Here is a 20278-nt window from a genome sequence, read left to right as displayed (position 1 = left end):
ACCCATGGGCTGAATCCAATAGAAAAAAAACAATTCCTGGCACAGAAGGACAGACACCAGTGAGTCTTCCATTTCAAGTCATTTATTGACAAGTTGCCACGTTTCTCCATCTTGCCTAATAATTTCATCCTCGTTATAAAGTACAAATGGTTTTATACTTTTTTGACATTAAAAAAATAGGCTACTTAAGAGGCAAAATTCCCACCTTGAATCCAAAAATCCTGATGTAAGAATTCAAAACTGTAATAGTCAAACAAAACCCAGCACACACGAGAAACAAATACAGCGTACCTCTTATACTTGACTCGCTCATCAAACCAACTCAAAGTGAATCCCTTGTTCCCAGCTCTTACTTTGGATCCTGTGACCTTGCTTAACTGATGTGAAGTTTGTGTGAACACATACTACTCAAAAGGCACTCAAAGGTCACAAGTTCCTGAGCTAAAATGGGGATATATTCCCAATGTAACAGTTAAAACAAGTCACAAAAAAAAACAATGTTTAAAAATTGGTATTTGGTTTATGTGAGTACAGGAAGGATTCAGCAGAATCCTAGCTGAAAGCTGCTGCTGTATAACAGACTCAAATGATGCTTAGTACATTAGATTATGTTCAGTAGGTGGAAAAAAATTCATTTATGAGCAAATTAGCAAATTCACATGCTAAAAACTGGAAGAGAAATTTTTGCTGCAACATTAAAAAAGGCGGATAAACAAGAAAGAAAAGTATCTGTATGAGATGCAGTAATGGCTTAAAAAACAAGCAGGTTTGAAATCTGTCCAGTTAAATAACAGAAGTTGACAGGCATCAACTACACAAATGTGTTTGGCCCTACTGGAAAAGGACCACAAAAGCAAGCTGACTATGGATCTGGTATTTACAAACCAGTTATTTAAAAAAAAAAAAAAAAAAATCACACTAACTAACCATACATCCTACAGCGTGTGCTTAGAATTTGACAGGTAAGTTAGCGACATGTCATTCACACAAATTCCCTATTTCCAATTTGGCTCAGTTTTTACCCAGAAAAAAAATAAGAGCGGAACATCTCTCAAACATGGAATGGCTGTTGTCTGAAGATGCAGAACAGAAACAAAAACGAATACAGGGTAACTAGTTTTGGCCTATATCATTTCTGATCTTCTCTTCAGATATGCATAGGAGTATACTAAGGCCATGTATCATTTGCTACAGTGTAAGGCCTTTTTGTTGTCAAAGCTCTGTGCGTCAGCAGGGCATTAACTTAAAGCAGGTATACAGAGTCGTACGAATGCTACTATGTTCCACTGAAGAGGTCTCAGCTTTCCAAATTTTCCAGCAGTGCCTCACTGTCCGTCTTCTTCTCTGGCGACGTGTACAAGAAGTTACAGCAGATGTAGAGTGGGAAGATCAGGAGCCTGCTGTCCAGGTTCATTACCACCTGCTCCTGTAAAGCAAACACAAAGGATGTTTGTATAGTGAGCAAAAACTTCCCTTAGAAGGAAGTACAAAGAGCACACAAGATGGATGCTAACAATCATTCTATAAATTTTAATGACTGTCTATAAAAAGATCAAAATATTTTAAAAAAATCAAGATAATCATTCCTTTCAGATATTTTATAACGCTAACACTGATAAGATGTTCTCAAAATGGTTGTAAGCCTTTGTCCTTTGTCCCAGTGCTGCCATCCTTCTGCATCAGGCATAATGAAACTGCAAGAAGTGGCTGAGAAGACTTCCAGTAAGCTGGAGACACTTCTACCACTCTCGGTTTCAGGTGATTTAACAATCCAGGCAATCCTTAACAGCCCATTCTGTAAAACAAACTAGTTTGATGTTTGAATTCTTTTTGTTTTACTCTAAGAATTGGCTTGGCGGTAGCCAAACGGGTATATTTTCTTAAGAAAACTCCTCTCTGAGGTTTCTGTTTATTTTTCTTGCACAGAATAATAAATACCACCCTTGAACAACACACAGACATTCTTTTAACGGTCTTCAGTTTACAATACAAGTCTCCTTAAATAAACTCCAGATTTGCCTCTAAATAAGCAGCAGTCTGATGGACCTATTATTCAGAAGGGTAATCGCACCAGTGCTGGAAGTCTGGGAAAGCGAGCTGCCATCCGAGCACGACACCAGCAGCAGGTAGTTTCAGCAGCACCATGGGAACTAATTTCATTATATCAGCACTAATGAAATCCACAATATCCTACTCTACTTACACTTCCTGCATTAGCTTGATCTTCCACTCCCTATAAAAGCAGCACTTTACATTCCACATCAGCAACAAAAAGAACAGCAGCTCTTCAAAAGCACTCTTGACTTCTCAGCATATTTTTTTTTAATGCCTTGGACTCTGCAATTCAAGTTCAACAGCTCAAAAATCCACAAACGTACCTGGTCTTTCTCTAGGGTTAGGATCTGATACCCCGTTGTTCTACTGCAAATAATTTTCCCACTGCTATCAAAAGAGGCTAGACGTAACCTGAGGATATAACAACAGTTACGTTACTTAGTTTCCCAGAACTTTGTTTTTCCAGCACAAAGTTTCTCCCAAGGAGACAATACCATTTTCAAACACAACCAACATTATGGTAACAAAATTAAACGCAAGCACAGGCGGCAAGACTTGGTTGAGGCAACAGGTTTTAGCACACACCACGGGGTCTGAATTCTTGGCTATTTGTTACCTGAAGGCTATGTTTCTCCGAGGCTGCAGGCTGACTGACCCGCTGCACGGCTGATTGAGCGTATTCCGCTTGAAAATGATGTAACGGTTGGTGTACGTAACGAGGAGGTCGAAGCCAAAGTTGAAGCCAGTCCATCGCCAGCAGTACTGAAGGACAGAAGCAGAGAACAAAGCAGGCTGAGTATTTGCTGTGACAGGCAGGGGAAGAGCTGCTTGCCATCAGGTCAGAGGTGGGAATGGGGTTCTCAAGCTAAGAGGAGCCTTGTGAACAGCCACCCGAAACATCAGGTGTCAGCGGGCAGCCCGGGCAGACTGATGACTTGGAGACGAGCTCAGCAGCAGCTGCCTTCCAGACACACAGAAGCATGCTGCACACACACGTATAAAATGCTTCTATGTTCTCAAAACCAGCGCCACGGTTCTGCGTAGCACTTAGCCGCAGGTCCCGTTCACACCCAAAATGCTCCTTTGAGTGCAATACCCTCAAGTTCAGTGACTTCAGACTTTTCCACAAGACCTTTTACCTAAAGACACACACACACAGAAGGAACGCACAGGGGTTCTGACTTTGGTTTTTACACGTTGGATCTAGAAAGCTTCCTTTTCCACGCCAAAAAAAAAGGCGTTAGTGAACATGGCTCTATTTTCACCACGTGCATTTTACGAGTCCCAGATGACAAGTCACGGCAACGTTCCCTCTCCTCACACACTGCAAGTTTCTCCAAACATGGGCTTGCTTGCAGTGCACCAGCACAATTAAAACACTAACTCCTTACTCATCTCACACACAACAAGCATTTTCAGCCTTCTAGGAAGAACAAAGGAATTTCTTTCACCTCCATTCCACCTTCTTGATGCAGGTTGACAATTAAGACCTACGTGTTTTGAAAATACCTAACATGTCTGAGACATGTCAGCTATGCACTAACTAAGCCGCACGCCGTACTTACATCACCGTCCTTTGCAAGCTTTCTACCACACCTCATGCTGTTTCCTTCCAGTTCCTCTTTATTTATTTCTTGAGGCCTGCAAAAAAAAAAAAAAAAAAAAAACAGTTCATCTTTAAGGCCATTCGAACAGCTCTGTTTGTTACTTTAGCATGGGAAAGCTGAAGAGGCCTGAGTGACCTGGCCTGACCCCACAGCCGCCCCTGGTTTGAGCAGAGGCTTTGTGCAGGTGACTTCTCAGGGTCCTTTCCTACCTGAGTTACCCCACAAACATCAAACTACTTCAAACCTGCAACAGAGACCGGGTTGTTACGCCTCGGTTACGCAGGACTTTTACGAAAGAACCACTCGAGATAAGGACATTTTGTGTCTAGCTCTTGCAATGAATTACGCTCTCCACTCCCCCTTAACATGCCCTTTCCACAGGCAGCAGTCCGGCTCGCTGGGTGCACGCAGAACCGAGTGCCGCTGTTGGGCAACAGCTGCAAGCTCAGCTCAGCAGCAGCACGATGCAGAAGCGCCCAGAGAGACATCCTGAAAGATTTCTCAAGTGGCTGGTTATGCAACTCGTCTAAAAAAAGTTTACCCTCGGTGTTCGCAGCACGCTGCAAGCCTCTCGATTCCGTCCTCCTGTACAAATGTGAACTTATTTCACCCAGCAGCTTCCACTGGTGCTTGAACACATTCTCCAGCCTCGCAGATCCAGCCCAAGGAAAATCAGTTGCAGTTTTCCAGGGGTATGGTACTCACGGAACGTGAAACACGGTTACATCACTAACCAAACAAACAGCCGCTGCCAGAAAGGCCTGCAGTCAGGCTGATGAAATGCACCCAAAATGAGGATATAAATCAAATGAAAGGCAACCCCCACGTGCTTGTAACCCCCCGGTGTCACACAACATGCTGTTAGCCAGAGAAGCAAGAAGAAAAGCAGCACTTTCTTCCTACTGTGTGTACACCACAAGAACTTGCAGCTGTAGCTTTTCCGAACAAGCTTTTCCGAACAAACTTTACCTGTTTCTGTAAAATCTAATCCGGGAAGATTAAGTATTTTATGAACAAGTTAAGCAAATAAGCTAGTCATGTTAACCAAATTCATCCAAGAGCCTCCTGCGTGCTTCTTCCACATCGTCTGGCTGAACTGGTTATGTAGCTGACCTAAATCCAGTAACGATGATAAAAGATTTATTTCTGTTTAATTACTGACAGATTTCAAAAACATTCGTACATAATGTTCAGACAGACATTAGTATTCCCCCCTCAATTCCTCAAGCAGCCTCAGAAGATGCAAAACTTCCAGCTTTAACCACTTCCCCTGGCCTACTGTATGCTTAGCGAGCAGCCAAGTTATTCTATTTCCTTCTTGAACGCTGCCAAAAGACCAGGGGAGTAGCAACGATTCCAGCCGCAGACCTGAGAGATGTCTCTCACAACTGTCCCAGAACAAAGGTTAAGTTAAAAAGACGTGATCCACTTGGGCACAAGGAGGAAACCTCAAGCAGCCACATTTCAGTGGCACAAACTCCAGTATTATCCTCCAAAATTCTCAAATTCTAGAAGAGGGAATAAAACATTTAGTCCTTCAAAATACAACCTACCAAAACAGAAGAGGAACATCATCTTTTCCTCTCTGTTATTGAACGAGCAAGCCACAGCACGTATTTCAAAGCACCCTAACCTCGCTGCAGCGGCAGTCTCCGAAGCAGCAGGTGGAATTACGCGGTGAGGCACCAAAATGGGACCTCACTCCAGCTCAGCGGGAGCCAGACCTCACATTTTGTCCAGTTTACCAAGTCTTCATCCTCACCTCGATGGGAAAAAACACGCCTGAGACAGGCAGGAGCTGTGGGAGGAAGGGGAGCAGAGCTGGGTAAAAGCAGGGCCTTACAGAACCTTCATTCTCCTCTAGCTACAGGTGGGATAAACGCCCAAACTATTTGCTTTGACACAAGGAACAGCCGCACGTCTTGCCCTCTGAGACGAGTTTTAACCACAGGCACCTCACCAGAGGTGTCAGCACGGCTTGCCAGCAGAACAGAGAAGCGGTCGCAGGAGCTTGGGCAAGACTCGGCCTTGTCAGACACCGCACGGTCTCGGGGAGCGCTCTGCATGCACACATCTCCCTCCCACACGGCTCCAGAGAGCAGCGTGTTCAAAGACAATTAGCCATTATTGGCTACTAAACAAACAGCAACCTGGACGCCACCTCAAACCAGCGGGTTCATGAGAAGCTGAGGTGCACTGAGATGAAACGCTGCGCCTCACCCACCGCTCACCGCTGCCGCCAACAGAGACCTCGGCGATGAACGCCAGAATGAAAGACTCGGGTGGAAAGGTACCTGCTCTGTGAGCGCAGCTCTCTCTCCCTGAGATTTGCAGTTTTAGCCATTAAAAAAAAGCTGCAAAAGAGAAAGCCAGACAAACAAGAAGGACCTGACAGAACACCCTGCGCATTCCAAGAGTCACCAAGATGGCCAGCACCGCGGCCGAGCGCGGAAGCTTCTCGTTTTGAGCCGCCATGATCCCAGTCAGCTGCACTTCAGCTCGTGCACGATCTGCCTTTCCAGCGGCACATGTTGATGGCTGGCAATCCATACGGTCACACCGCCAGCAGCAAAAAGCAGCAAACACAACCTTATCCTGTGACGGGGTTTTGACGACTGTCAGCGCTCACTCTCGCATTACCTGCGGTTTCTGATATTGCAAGTCAGAAATGCGCAGGCCAGATTTCACAATGCGTGACCATTTCTTGTACAGTTGTTGATGTATCTAACAGTAAAAGGCTTCTCAAGACAACAGGCGTATCAGAACTCAGCTACGACCCCCCTACCTTAAACTGCAGGAGCTGAAGAGACTCACAGCTACGTCCTTCACCACTTCCTAAAGCGCTGCTGTTGCCAAAGAACCACTTCCTAAAGGTCTTGGTCAAAAGACCCCAGCCACAGTTCTGGGGAGTTGTTATCCTGTTACGTGATTACACTGAACAGAATAACTTACGGAAATACCTCCTATACGATACACAATTAAGCCATGGAAGACACTGCCACGGGGCTAAAGGGTGAAGTGCCTCAGACTAAAGGTATTTAAGAACAGGGCTGTTGGGGGCTGGTCGCTCTGTAAGGACCCAGGCCAGACCTCCAAGGTGGAAAACTCCTAACGGCTCACTGCCAAATGCATCCAGGTAGCGCCTGCTCTTCGCTTGTACCACTCTCCCATCCTCCTGCGTCTAACTCGGCCACTCAGCGCCGCCACAGACTGCACAGCCTTTGGTTCACTTCAGGACACCGGCTCTTACGCTCTTCACATTGCAATTAATAAATTAAGCCCAGCTCCACAATCAAGCGTGCTCATCTGAATGGCAAAGGCTGGGCTAACAGAACCGGTGGAAGAACATGAACGAGGCTGTTTATGGGTGTTTGAGAGGCAATAATACACGTATCGCAGCTCCCCGACCTGACATCTGTCTGCCACAAAGCACGCTCAAACCTAGACCAGAAGACAAAGGCAGGAACAAGTGCCCCGCTGCATCTCGCCACCGTTTCGATATTTAGAGGAGATCAAGGAACCCACTCCACGTGGCAAAAAGCAAGCTGAAGGAGAAGAAACAGCTCGTGATCCCCCACGTGGGTGTAACGCACACAAAGTCAGCATGCCTCGCTGCCCAAGCCACCAGGGGCTGCAGAAACCCCACGGGGTCGGGGAGTTACACGAAGTACGGCCACGCGCAGACCTTCGAAGGGCACAGAAGCACCACGTGCACGCTGGTGGCACGTCGTGGAGCTTCCTCGATGGCTACAAGGGGAAAAAGCTGGAAAAAGCTGGAGGTGCTGGCAGCGGGGAGAGCGGTCGGCCTGACGCCGGAGGGGGAAGGCTGTGAAATGAGACGGGAACGAGGCGAGCGGGTGGCGGGGCGCTGAGCCCACGCTCGCTGCACGGCAGAGGCAGGAGCAAAGGTGAGCGTGCAGCCACCCCCGCACAAACACGACGTGACAGACGGCCGCCTGCGCCGAGACGGCCGCTCACCCCGCGCCACAGCCGCTGGTGCACCTCGCCCAGGGAGCCGGGAAGCAGAAGAGGAAAGGCGGCTTCTGCATCTGCAGGACTTTTCCTAAAATCACCCTTAAAACGTAAACTAAGAAGTTACTATTTCACAGCCTCAGTGTGTATTTCAAAGCAAGGGATACGTGTAAACCAACAAAAGAAAAAAGCACATAAAAAACCACAAACATTTACCTCTAGAAATGTTATAATTTACTGCGTAAAGGCCAGGAGGTCAGCCAGCCCGAGGAACAGATGGCTCCACGGAGAACAACAGTTTAAAACCAAAATATCCTTCCCCCCCACCCCTCTGTAACGTCAACTCCAAACGCTGAACATGGCAGAGTTTACACAAGAGGAAGGTTTCCGATTTAAGAAATAAATAAAGGAAATCCTGTAATATACCTACCCAATATCATTGTCTTGTTCTGCTCTGAGCATGGCAAACCACTGCTGTTTGTAAACAGAGGACAGCCATTCTAAAATTAAAAAAACATAAATGAGCTTGGTGTTGTCTTCGGAGCCGGGAAGGGGGGGATGTTCAAAAACATTTGAAATAGAGAAATGAGGTTACATTGAAATAATAAGCTTACGCTTGCTAACTGAGCAGCCTGAGCTAACCCACCAGCGGTAAGGGACTCGTGGTGTTCGCCTCCAGGCCCCGGCCACAGCAGCAGCAGCACAGGTACGATCCAGCACCTACCACCGAGTCGCTCAGCACGGCGTTTGTCTGATCAAGCACTCGTGAGCGCCAGGAAGTAGGCAAGCGAATAGATTTGCTCGGCACGCGCGGTTCTGTCAAGCAGAGGAGCTCGTTAAGAAGCCCCAAGGAGAACCACAGAACTGTAAGGGGGTGGAAGGGACCTCGAGAGGTCATCGGGTCCAATGCTGCTTCCTGAGCCGCCGCCACAGCTCTGCACCAGCTGAGCGAGAGGAAAAACAAATAAAAGGGAAAGGGAACAGCGACTCTTCCCAGGTAAGTGTGAAAAAGAGAAAGTTGCCCTCTACTAGGAATAAACCTGAATCAGGGCTTTGAGTGCACTGGGAAGGTTTTATCAGCTATGGTAACTTAACAATTGCAACCAAGAGATAAAGCAAAACACAAATTAATAGTCTGTGAGGCAGTTACACAAAAGGGATCACAGGCACCCAAAAGCACAGTGTGCAAGTCCTTAGTCGAGATAACAAAAGGGGCAAGTATGCAAGGTCACGTAGGAGAACAAGCTGCAGAGGAAGGACTGCAATGAAAGGAACAGCAAGAGCCACCCCAAGCACGGAACAAAGCAGATAGCTGATGAAGATGATAAAAGGGGGAAGAAGCGAGATCGCTGCTGAGCTCTCCTTGGATGTTCCCAACAAAGTTTTAAGCCAGCCCTTGTCCTGCTAGCTTAAAAAGCCAAGATTTGGACTCCACGGGATCAAAAAGGACAACAGAAGGTGTAAAAATGGCTTATGGAAAACTACACAGTTAAGGAACAGAATGAGTGAGCTAAAAGGGAGAAAAAAATCCGGAGGCAGGGCATTTTCTCTGTTCTTTAATATATGCACACGTACACCCCTCGTTTTCCCGCTTCATGTTTCAACCGCAGCTCATCTGTGAGCTTGTAAACGTTAAGAGAGAAAACAGTGCTCACGAAACGCTCAGATGTGACCAGGTGGAACAGAAGGAGGAACGTTTCGCTCAGCAGCCCCACGACGGACGTGTCTCTCACATCCCCTCCACGCAAACAAGAACGGACCCTGCTGGGAGCCCGCGGTACGGTATCACACGCACGTACAGAGCACAACGAAGGAACTGCACCGTTTCTTTCCACTACTCACCACACGGTTTCTTTCTTTCCCTCCCCAAGAACACTGGCCTGGAATAATCTAGAAGGCTCACACGTCACAACACAGAGCAGCCGGCAATTTACCCAGGTACAACACAACCACCCCCGCGCTGCCCGCTGCCGGGCAGTTCTCTGCTCGAGAGGGCACCACCAACACTTATCCAAGCCTCTTTTTAATTGATGAGCAAAAGTTCCTCGTCTTACTACAGGTTTTGGCTGCAAGGAGAGAGATCAACGGATCACGAGGGCTCTCAAGCACCGAGCCCCAGCAGCACGACTTCACCGTGCACGCAGAGAGCTCCAGGGTTTGTCGTCCCTCCCTCCCGTGCTCCCAGCTCCCTTGGAATTCAGGCCTTTTGTTCTTAAATTAATAATCAGAGCTAGAGCAAACACCAGATACTCTGCCTGCACTAACCACACACTCAAAACCTATCAGCTGCCTTTCCCTCTGTGCGACTGCCAAGTGTCCGAGCCCCTGCTGCAGCATTCATCACAGCTCAGCCCTGAAAATGTAAACATTTTGTTCTCTCCTTCCCTGTGACTACGTGAAAATTGCTTTCTGCTTTTCATTAGGCACAAGCAATCGCCTTCACAATTGCAATTAAAACTGTAACGATTTAGGGATCGCCTTTGCTTTGACGTGCACAGAAAGCTGGCTGCTGGTTTTGTGTAGAGACGGTTGCTTATCCCCAGAAGAACATGAAGGAAAGGCTGAGCACTGCCATTCTGGGAAATGGTAACAGCAACACGAAGAGAAGGAATTCCAGCCTGACACCGGCAGATTTCTGGTTCTGTTTTTTTTTTGTTTTTCTGGTTTTCCTTCTTACTCACATGCCGACGGCGCCACTTCCCACACAAGTGGCCTGCAATTCTGCCGTGTCACCAGTAAAGCAGGCGAGGGTTTACAGGGTCATCACCCGACGCTGTTTTATTTTTTTGTTACAGAACGAAGATGTTTTTGCACCTGCATTCTAACCTCTGCCAACATCAATCTTAAAAGCACTTAGCAGGGCGGATCGTATTTGCTTCCCAAATCACTTAGGCATATCAAATATCCCGCAACAGAAGAACAGATCTGTTCTCCGGACGTTTTTACATACAATGCAAAATTTCATCGCCTGCTGCCCCAAAACTGCCCCACCTGCCGGGCAGAACCGACCAAACCGTCCCCAGCCCGGCCCCCAGCTCACCGCAGCTCTCTGCAGTGCGCTGCCTCCCCCTGCTGGCCCCAGAACACTTTTTAAGAGACACTTGGAGCACACGACAATCGTGCTGCTCCGTATTTTACTTTGTCAGGTTTCGGGTAGAAGACAAGTCTCTTCTCCACCTCTTAAGGTATTAACCCGAGCCAGAACTGGGAGCAGGGAAAGCCAGAGCCTTCAGGCAGCAGCAAATGTCCACATCCACTCCATCGAAAGCTGCCTGGTGAGGGAAGACTGCCAGCTAGAAGAGCAACTGAACCATTATTTCTGGCAGAAGACAGGACACAGCAGCACAAGGGAGGCAAACCAAGTAAAGGGACGCTCGCTGCGTCATCTCAGTGACAAGGAAAGGGTCGAAACGTTTGAGAAGGGTCAAACTATTTGATCAGGCCAGCAGGCCTCACAGCAAACACCCCACTGAGCCCGTTTTGGCACCGAGGTATCACGGTGCTGCCATCTGTGGAGGCACGGAGGAGGGAGCCAGATTAAGATCAAGAAATCCTTTTAATTCTACAGGAAAAGAGCAGTGTAACTGAAAGACGGGTTAAATATTTACGGGTGGCAAAAGCCCAGAGCAAGCCCAGGGCTACAAGTACGGACAGAAAGAACGTGGATGTCAAGAAGGTACAAATAATGAAGAGTGATAAACAGCTCAATAAAGCGGCCTTAATTGATGTCTGGCACCTGCACCTCCAGACACACCGAGGTACAGGTGAATGGACAGGTAGAGCGGGGGCAGGCACAAAAAATCAAAGTTGCGTAAAAGAAAGAGAGGGGAAAAAAAACCTGTCCAGGAGTTAAGATACAAAATTCAATGCTAGGGATCAACTAGGGTAAGAGACCAGAGTGAAATACAGAACAAGGACACCAGGAGGCAAATTCCAAGGCAGAGCATCAGAAGGCCACTGCTACAGGGAGCACGTTAAACCGAGAAGAAAAAAAGAGAAGTGGGGAGGGGGCAGCTGCTTCACAGGGTAAAGGCAGGAATGACAGTGGGAGGGCATTTCCAAGCGAGACCCCAACCTGGCAACTCATTTCCAGCCTTATTTGTCCATCAGCAGCCAGGTTTGTGCAGCCTCCAAGAGCAAAGCCTGCCCGTGAACTCAGACTTCAGCAGCAAGGCGAGAGGGGGCCTTTTGATCGTTTGATATTTATTGATAATGTTAACAGCAGGAAGCTACAGCAACATTTACACGGAAATCCATTCTACAGGCTTCAAAAAGCACCGGGATCTGGAAACAGGATATAACTTACACCAGGCAAAGTGCAAAGAGAAAAAAAAACAAGAGCAGAGGAGTTACCTGTCCTATTTCCTCTAAAAATACCCTAAATATCTGCTAGCAAGTAACATTTGCCTTTTGAGATGGGAGAAGAGCTTACAGTGTCCTGTGTTTTTGTTTTCATCGCCAGGTATTATTCCAAAACCTATTAAAAACTGCCCAACTCTTTTTAGAAAGGCACTGGCTAGAAAACAACTGAGCCACAGCAGGTTTTGCTCTCTTAAAAGGATTTTTCTTTCCACATCTGGGTCTCTGGAGTCACTTAGACCCTGGTAATGCACTGAGTATTGATTACAGCATATTTTGATAACCTGACAGACTGACAGAACACTTAACACACCTACGTATGCGCCTATTAAGACTTTTAGGCATGTAAATATTCAGCTTCTGCTGAGTCTGCAGCCACAATTTAGGCTTTGAAGACCAACCGGGAAGCGATGAGGCAAGGCAGCGCACCCGGATCTCCCCAGTTACTCCGGGGTAAGGCAGACGAGAAGCACAGGGAACTCGATCAGCTGGGTGCTCACTCACCTGAGGGTATGAGGGAGTCTCTCTCGATAATTCGTGCCGATGCCAGGTCACTGATGATGTACTGCAGCCTCAGGTGTGTGAACACCGACAGGAACGCGTTCCCCTGCTCTGATTCCAGGAATGCAATGTCATCCTCAAAATCTGCAAGGCAGCATACCCGGATTACGACTTGCTTTCCTAAGTCTTTTCCAGGTCCTATTTCTGTTTGAGTTTTAATTTATTGATCTGGGAAAGTTACAACAGACAGGAGAATCACGTACAGCACCTAAAATCAAGGTGACAGGTGTTTCTATTTTGAAGAAGTTACGCACACATAAATCCTTTCAGCAGGAACGTCAGACCAAACTTTTCCTCTTTTGAAAAATACCGGTGCCTTCTAGTGAGAAGGCAACAGAAACTCACCCTAACGGTACCACAGCAAAAGCAACAAAGCCATCTCTGCGCAGGCAGGCTGAAGTGGCTGGGGTTGGTCAGCCTGGAGCAGAGAAGGCTCCGGGGAGACCTTGGAGCAGCTTGCCAGGACCTAACGGGGGCTGCAGGAAAGCTCGGGAGGGATTCTCTCAGGGAGCGTGGGGATAGGACAAGGGGGAATGGCTTTAAACTAAAAGAGGGTGTGCTGAGATTAGATATTAGGAAGGAATTCTTTGCTATGCGGGAGGTGAGGCAGCGGGACAGGCTGCCAGAGGAGCTGTGGGTGCCCTAGAGGTGCTCAAGGCCAGGCTGGATGGGGCTGGGGGCAGGGGTCAGGCAGGATGATCTTTAAGCTCCCTTCCAACCCAAAGCACCCCATGATTCTCGGACTGCTGGCGGAGACGAGCCTTCCCAGAGCAAACAGGGGAAAGCCTGGAGATGGAGGCAGGCCGTCACATTTTACTTCTAACCCACATCTGCGGCAGCCCAAGGCCACCCCAGGCAATCCACCCCGTCCTACCTTTCCTGCGCTTGGCAAACCAGGCATCAGCTTCGGATAAGAGTTGTTTCAGAGACCCGTTCCAAGAAGGCACTAGCTGAAGGAACATCCACTAGGTGAAACAGACAAACTCAGTAAGCCCACTGGAGAATTTTAAAAGAATTATTAACACGTTCATTATCAAAGTGACATTTTCGTAACGCAGTTGTTCCTACAACAGTTTCGGCTGCCCCATTAAATACCTGCAGTAAACACCGAAAGGGCTATAACTGGCAGCTTCGTACAGCAGCTGCTACAGGAGCACGAGCCTTTGCTGAGTACCTTTTTGAGGGCAGTATACACGTCCATTTCCACTTGCATTACGAATAGGTTAGAAGAGCTGATCAGCTGTTTCATGAGGTTTATGCTGAAAAAAAAAACACAAAACATCGTAAGAGTTCTGCGAGACAGCACAAAGACAAGAAAGGTTAGGTAATAAGCATCAACAGCCTAGGAGGTTATGTGCAGTGAGATTCACACTTCAGTAAAACCTGTACTTTATCACTGAAAGTTAACTGAAGCCTGAATACCTGAGTTCTTTGAAGAGCTCAACACTCTGGTGAGTCATCAGGTTATTCAAGAGCCATTCAAGGCACCTAGGTTAAAAGCAAGGAATTAGTACCTTCGGTTTTTTCCTACGCACGCCAACATTTCTGCAACGCTTGCTCGGGCTCCTCTAGGTCACGACACCCGATTTCGCACAGCAGGGCTGCCACCCACTGGATCAGTTTCCCCCGGGGTACAGCAAAAGCTAAACTCAAAATTCAGAAGCTCAAAAGCTACCACAAAAAGCTCCGATTCACCGCAGAAGGGAGCAGTCAGCTCTAACCTCAGCACTCTGCTCCCAACCACGTAATTATCCCTCCCAATTAAGATAAAGTTAACCTTCCATTTTTAACATCAGAGCAGCTTCGCTCTAAAACGGTCTATGATCACAAATACTGTTTTATTGCCACGCTGAAGATAAAATAGATTGTCTTTACTAATACGCTTCAGTAATTAACTCATTTACAGCACAGGGCAATCGATCTACTACAATCTACGTTAAAATTAAGGCAGATGATTATAGTGGAAACTGGAAAACTAAATAGAATGAGCAGAGCTCAATTCAGACAGCTTTAAAAAACCAGAATTTAACTTGAGCATTATTTTACTGCTTGTAACCTCGCATTGCTAATTAGCAGCGTGCAAAGCAGCATGGAGAAAGTTAATTCTTACTTTTTCTTCACAGAGTCTAACCCGTATGTCCCCGCTGAATTATAATAACCACACACAGTTTTTGCATTAATGGTTTCCTTCATCGTTTCACCACATTGCTGGATTAAGCCATCCTGTGGAGACAAAAAAAAAATAACCACAAATATTCAAGGTGTAATTTTCCAAACAGGAAGTGCAAGAGATTATGCAGTTCGTACAAGTTTTCATGCCTGAGCTATCGCCCAAATCACACGCCCCACAGTGACCTGTGCTGCGTTATCTAGATGGTTCCCCAGAAAAATAGCTTAAGTTTTTCTCAAGGCTCTCTCACTTGAAAGAACAGCTTGATGAATACCTCCAGGGCAGAACAAATGAGCTGGGAAAACCTACTTTAATCTACCTCCAGATACGATCCCCAAAATCTCACTTAATATTCCAACCGAGTCTCAGCCACAGCGTTTTGAAACAAAACCAGTGCACTGTGTTCGGCTTTCTTTTCCACTTACTATACGAGAATTATTCATTTATCTGGCTGAAACAGAACGTGTGTGTGTGTTACGAGCTGTTTATCTGACAGGAGAGCGTACAAACACCGCGCATTTATTACTTACAAGCTGCAGCATGCAGGCTGCTGCTAAAAGTGCAACTACCCGACTGGGTTTTATTAACACATCGTCTCTGTACAGCGAGCCGAAAGCCACCTGTAGAGCTGGAAAAAGGACAGCTGTCAAACAAATACAGGACATTGAACCTGGAGAGCTGAAAGAAGCCTGAAATACAACCACGGCACTCGAGTGCACGCTCTCTACAACCATACTTATTTGCTCTTTAGCTAAAAAGCTAATATTTACCAGCCAAGCGCACACACACACGGTACACACAAAACACGCCATTAAGTAATGAAATACGGCCCATTTCACTATCTCAACAAAATATCCATCCCAAAATAGCTGCCACGTCACGTCACGGAGCAATGCGGAGAGCAATAAAACCAGATAAGAAGAACCTAAACCTCACGATCCCTCCGTGCAATCGATCAGCAGCGTTAGGCAGAGATACTCCTATCACATCAAACATTTCTCCGCAGTTCTTCTGAAGAACTCTGCTGCTTCACTGCACGGGGCTCGGAAGCGCAGGAAAATGTTTTGCCAGCTCGCCTCTGTCCCCCGCCAGGACTCCACTCGAGAGCTTTTCAAGAGCTGGCGGATGAGGAGGCGATGTGCTCCACCGCTGGGGTTCCCACAAGTCGCGTACGTTGCTCCCGAGAGCTCCCTGCTGCCCAAACACCGAGGCGAGCTCCTCAGCAGCAGGCACCAACGTGAGCTCAGCCCTACCGGTGACCCGAATTCAGCTCAAATCCAAACGAGCACCGGACTCTCTCTCTCAAGTTTCTGTTAGTTTTAAATTTCTGGGCTTTATTTTCATTCTTTTTGTCAGGTTCAAGCTAACTGCTACCTTCAGGTCAAGATAAAAGGCTCCTTCTTACCTTCCACATCAATATTCTGGTCAGGAATCTCCAGCTCTATGACGCTCATGCTCGATTCTCTCCAGGATCCGCTGAACATACTGGAGAAGTAGCCTGACTACATGAGGGGAGACGAGAGACAAAGACCTCAGGTAAGAGATTCCATTCAAATTAAAACACCCACAGCAGCACAGGAACCCAAACCGTTCGCGTTTCCCTCTACGCCGAACAAAAGGCGTTAGGGGAACATTTCACAAGCTGAAACATTCCGGCATACTCGAGAAAGGGCTACGGGTAATTGCTTTATTCCTGAAAGTGAAAACGCATCCAGAAAAATTGGACTGCACGGCTACAATCAAAGTAAAGAGCTTTAGAGGGCCAGAAAAGCCGCATAAGCATTTCTCCTACAAACCACAGCACCGATGGGGATATAATTAGTCCAAGAACTAAGTCCTCAACGTTACCAGCGGGCAACAAATCCTGCAGGCATCAGGCAATGCCAGTTTGGGTATTAAAGCAAAAAAAAAAAGAAGCACGCAAGACGTACAAATTAACGTACAAGGCTGTAGTCTCATACCAAGGACACAGACACATACACCGCTTATGGAAATATACCTTTATAATAAAGCGGAAGGCATAAAAAACTAGAACTGGATTGGTTTCCACCCACATGGGGTGAAATACACTGCTCTACTAGGGCTCATGACTGTCCTTCTCAGCAGCAGACGCATGCATCCTGAGATGCTTTCACTCCCTGAAGTTTACCTTAGAGACCAGAAAGATGAAGTCTATTTGTCCCGTGCCGCATCCCCTGACCTCGTAACTCAGCACTTCAGCCCGGGGCAGCGGACAGCACCCAACTGCCTGACGACGGAAATATTCCTGCCCCTTCGGCGCCCCCCGCGGCGCTGACCGCACACACCGAAACCACGCTACGCTCAGAGCCAGGATCACCTCGCCAGTCCTCACGAGGCTACCTCAGCTGCGCCACGCAGATCGGCTCCTCGCTTTTAGGATGAGTTCATTATTTTAGCAAACAGCGCAAGGAAAAGGTAACCCTCCGTTTCTTACGGCTGTCAGTCAGGAGCTTCAGACACCAGGGAAACGCTCGGACAGAGACAGCCCGCTCAACCAGGCGGACGAGGAGACAACCTCGTTAAGAGTAATTTACAGAGGTGTTTCTGAGCTCCAAAACTATTTCCCAGTGACAGAGCGTCAATTCCAAGACAAACCTAACTTGTAAGAACGGCGACTTAGCCGCGAAATTCCTCCTCGCAGGAGCCTCGCGTGCAGGAGGCCTCTACAGAACAACGCTGCCATTTTCAAAGCCTGGTAAAAGCACCCGGGGACGTGAGTTAACATCGCCAGCAGCCACTCGCACCAGGTTTGGAGGAGCAGCCTCACGAATTCGTGCTATAGCACCAACAGAATCACAGCGACAATTAAAACCACCCATAATTACCAGCGGACTAACGAGCAGTGTGTCTATCCTGTTGGAGTCCGGCCGCTCAGCCCGCTCACATCCTCCCTTCGTTAGCTGTAGAGCCAAAACGGAGCTGGCAATTGAGGCTGCGTCCGCCCCAACAAAGCACACCCTCTCTTCTATCCAGCGATCGGGGCTCTCCTCCCTCGTTGGTGCTCTTTAAAATGCTCTAACACATGCCAAACTAAAGGCTTCCTCCTGCAAGGGCACAATGGAACTTCGCCACCTTGGCCGATGTAAGGAATTGTTGTACCTGCACCACATTTGGTTAACGCAACCCGAAAAAAAGCCAGAATTCGTTCCTGCTGTCGTTTGTGACGCCAGGAAAACTGCACCCAGCCTGCCGAGCGTCCCACTCTGACACCTCCTCGTAACTCAGAGCCCTGCACTGTGTCTGACTGCACCTAGCAGACGGGCACACACGTTTTCAGGCAGAGAGCCTGGAGCTATTTTCTCATCTGGCTTCAAATAAATTGCTCCCGAGGTCAGACTCCTGCTTTAAAGTTAAGGCTGCAGCCGAGCTAGAGGCTTCGAGGCAAAAGCCAAGCTCGGTCCCCACTTCTGTCCCAGGAAAAGCAGCAAAGGGAAGCACTGCGCAGAGAAAACCACGGCTATTCGCACCAAAACCCAGATCAGCAGGGCACAGCACGTGCGGCGTTCGCGCAGACCTCCACAGGTCGCTCGATGGCAGCTTTGGAGACGCAGCTGCAGCCCCGCTGCAGGTCCCTCCCCAAGGGACGCCGAATCGAGGAGGGTGCTCTACGAACAAACCCCTCCTGGAGGCGCTTTCCTTGCTCTGCAGTAACAGCAGCCTCACGGGAGACCCCCAGCTGCTCGTTTAACAGACGAGAACAGGTTCTCAGGACATCAAGAGACAACTTCCAGCAGTTTTCACAAAGGACAGGCCAAGGTTAAAGCAAGCGGATTAAAAAATTAACGGCAAAAGGGAGCTGAAGAAGCTGTCTGCAGACAGGGGGCCACAGCCGCGCTCCCTCAGGTTGGTTCCCAAAGCCCAACGCACGGTGCTCGAACCCACCACAGAACGAGCGCGGAGCGGGAAACAGAGGAGAACAGAAAAGAAGAGGAAAACCTCCATCCGTGCGTACTGCGGTATCGTTTTAGGGGTTGTTGAGGTATTATTTCATCAGCTCCCTTTATCGTAGCTCGTGCCGTAAGCGAGCAGCTCACCTGACACAAATAGATCTTGTGCAAGTTCCACTCCTCTCCCAGCGCGCAGATCTTGATGTCACTGTTCTCGCCGTTCAGGAACAGCGTCTGGTAGATGTACTTGGAGGTGCTTTTCAGCTTCTTCCTGTTCGGAAAAGCAAACAGAGGCACGCTCCCTGAAAACTTCCCGTTGTACAAAAACGCTAAGCAGAGCACTTCGCAGTTTGGGCTTTTTTCTCCCCAAAACGCTTGACCCTACCCGAGTTTGCCCCTACCCCGAGGTGCTCCCAAACAACCCCCCCCCCCCAGCCCTTTTCCCTACCCCCCCTTTTTGCACGACCTCCCCGCAGCTTCGCTGGGTCCCCACATGCCCCACAGCCACATCCCCTCAGCCCCAAACCCTGCAGCAGCCCCTACACCCCCAACCTCCAGTCCCTGCCCCAATAAGCCCCCAAAAAAAAAACTTTAAAAGGCCCCAGAAGAACCCACCCCCCTTTAAAAGGCCCCCAGAAACCCCCCCAAGGGCCCCAGACTCCTCCCAGAAGCCCTGAGCCCCCCCCCAAAGGCCCCATAATCCCCATTTAAAAGACCTCAGAGTTCCTGCAAACCCCCCCCAAGCTTCTGACCCCCCAAAAGCCCCCCAACCCCCCAAAAAGCCCCAGAACTCCCCCAAAAAGCCCCAGAGCCCCTCCAAAACCCCTCCGAACGCCCAAAAGGCCCCAGAACCCCTCCAAAACCCTCAAATGCCCCAGAAACCCCTTTTAAAAAGCCTCAGCCCCCCCAAAAGCCTCCCCAAACTTCTGACCCCCCCCAAAGCCCCCCGACCCACTAAAAAACCCCAGAACCCCCCCTCAGAATTCCCCAAAGCCCCCAGAACACCCCCAAAGGACCTCAGAACGCGCCCAAAACCTCCCAGAACCTCCCCGAACCGCCCCAGAACCCCCCAAAGCCCCACCCCCAAGAACCCCCAAACCCCCCCAGGACCCCCCCGGACCTGCGGGGGGCGTTGAGCAGCCGCTCCTCCCGCTCGGCCTCCCCCTCGCTGTCGCTGTCCCCGGGCCCCTCGGCCCCGCCGCGCCTCCTCTTCCCCCCTCGGCCCCCTCCGCCGCCGTCCCCAGCCCCCGGCGAGGAGGAGGAGGAGCCGCCGCCGCCCCGCCGCCGCCTCAGCACCCGGCTGCTCAGCGAGCCCATGGCCGCTCCGCCGCCGCCTCCTCCTCATGGCGGCCGGGCGGCGGCGGCGCCTCAGCAACGGCCGGCGGCGGCCATGGCCCCGGCGGCTCTGCGCATGCGCAGCAGCCGGCCCGCGCACCTGCGCGCATGCGCGGGGCGAGCCGGCGCGCCGCTCGCTTTGCGCATGCGCGACCGCGGTGCTCCCTTCTGCTACCGTCTCCCTTTGCGCATGCGCAGCTGCCTCTGTGCCCCTCCCTCTGCTCCTCCTCCCTCTGCGCGCCCCCTCCCCTTGCGCATGCGCAGTGCTGGAGCTGGGCTCCATGTTGGAGGCGGGCTCCATGGAGGGCAGG

General features: G+C 49.1%; 1 protein-coding gene across 1 annotated transcript; it reads right to left on the bottom strand.

Annotated features, from left to right (window-relative positions):
- Positions 1-66: 66 nt before the first annotated feature.
- GMCL1 (germ cell-less 1, spermatogenesis associated) lies at positions 67-20013 on the bottom strand. Its single transcript, XM_035568831.2, has 14 exons — positions 19753-20013; positions 18780-18903; positions 16130-16226; positions 15255-15352; positions 14665-14777; positions 13977-14042; positions 13729-13813; positions 13429-13519; positions 12498-12638; positions 8065-8134; positions 3621-3696; positions 2672-2817; positions 2379-2466; positions 67-1426 (listed from the first exon to the last, which is right to left on the bottom strand). The coding sequence occupies exons 1-14, from the start codon at positions 19947-19949 to the stop codon at positions 1298-1300; spliced, it is 1521 nt and encodes a 506-aa protein (XP_035424724.1). The 5' UTR covers positions 19950-20013; the 3' UTR covers positions 67-1297.
- Between the last annotated feature and the right edge of the window lie 265 nt (positions 20014-20278).

Source organism: Cygnus atratus, chromosome 27 (genome assembly GCF_013377495.2).
Source record: "Cygnus atratus isolate AKBS03 ecotype Queensland, Australia chromosome 27, CAtr_DNAZoo_HiC_assembly, whole genome shotgun sequence".
In the NCBI taxonomy this organism is placed as follows: Eukaryota; Metazoa; Chordata; class Aves; order Anseriformes; family Anatidae; genus Cygnus; species Cygnus atratus.
This window is presented reverse-complemented; position numbering and strand designations above follow the sequence as displayed.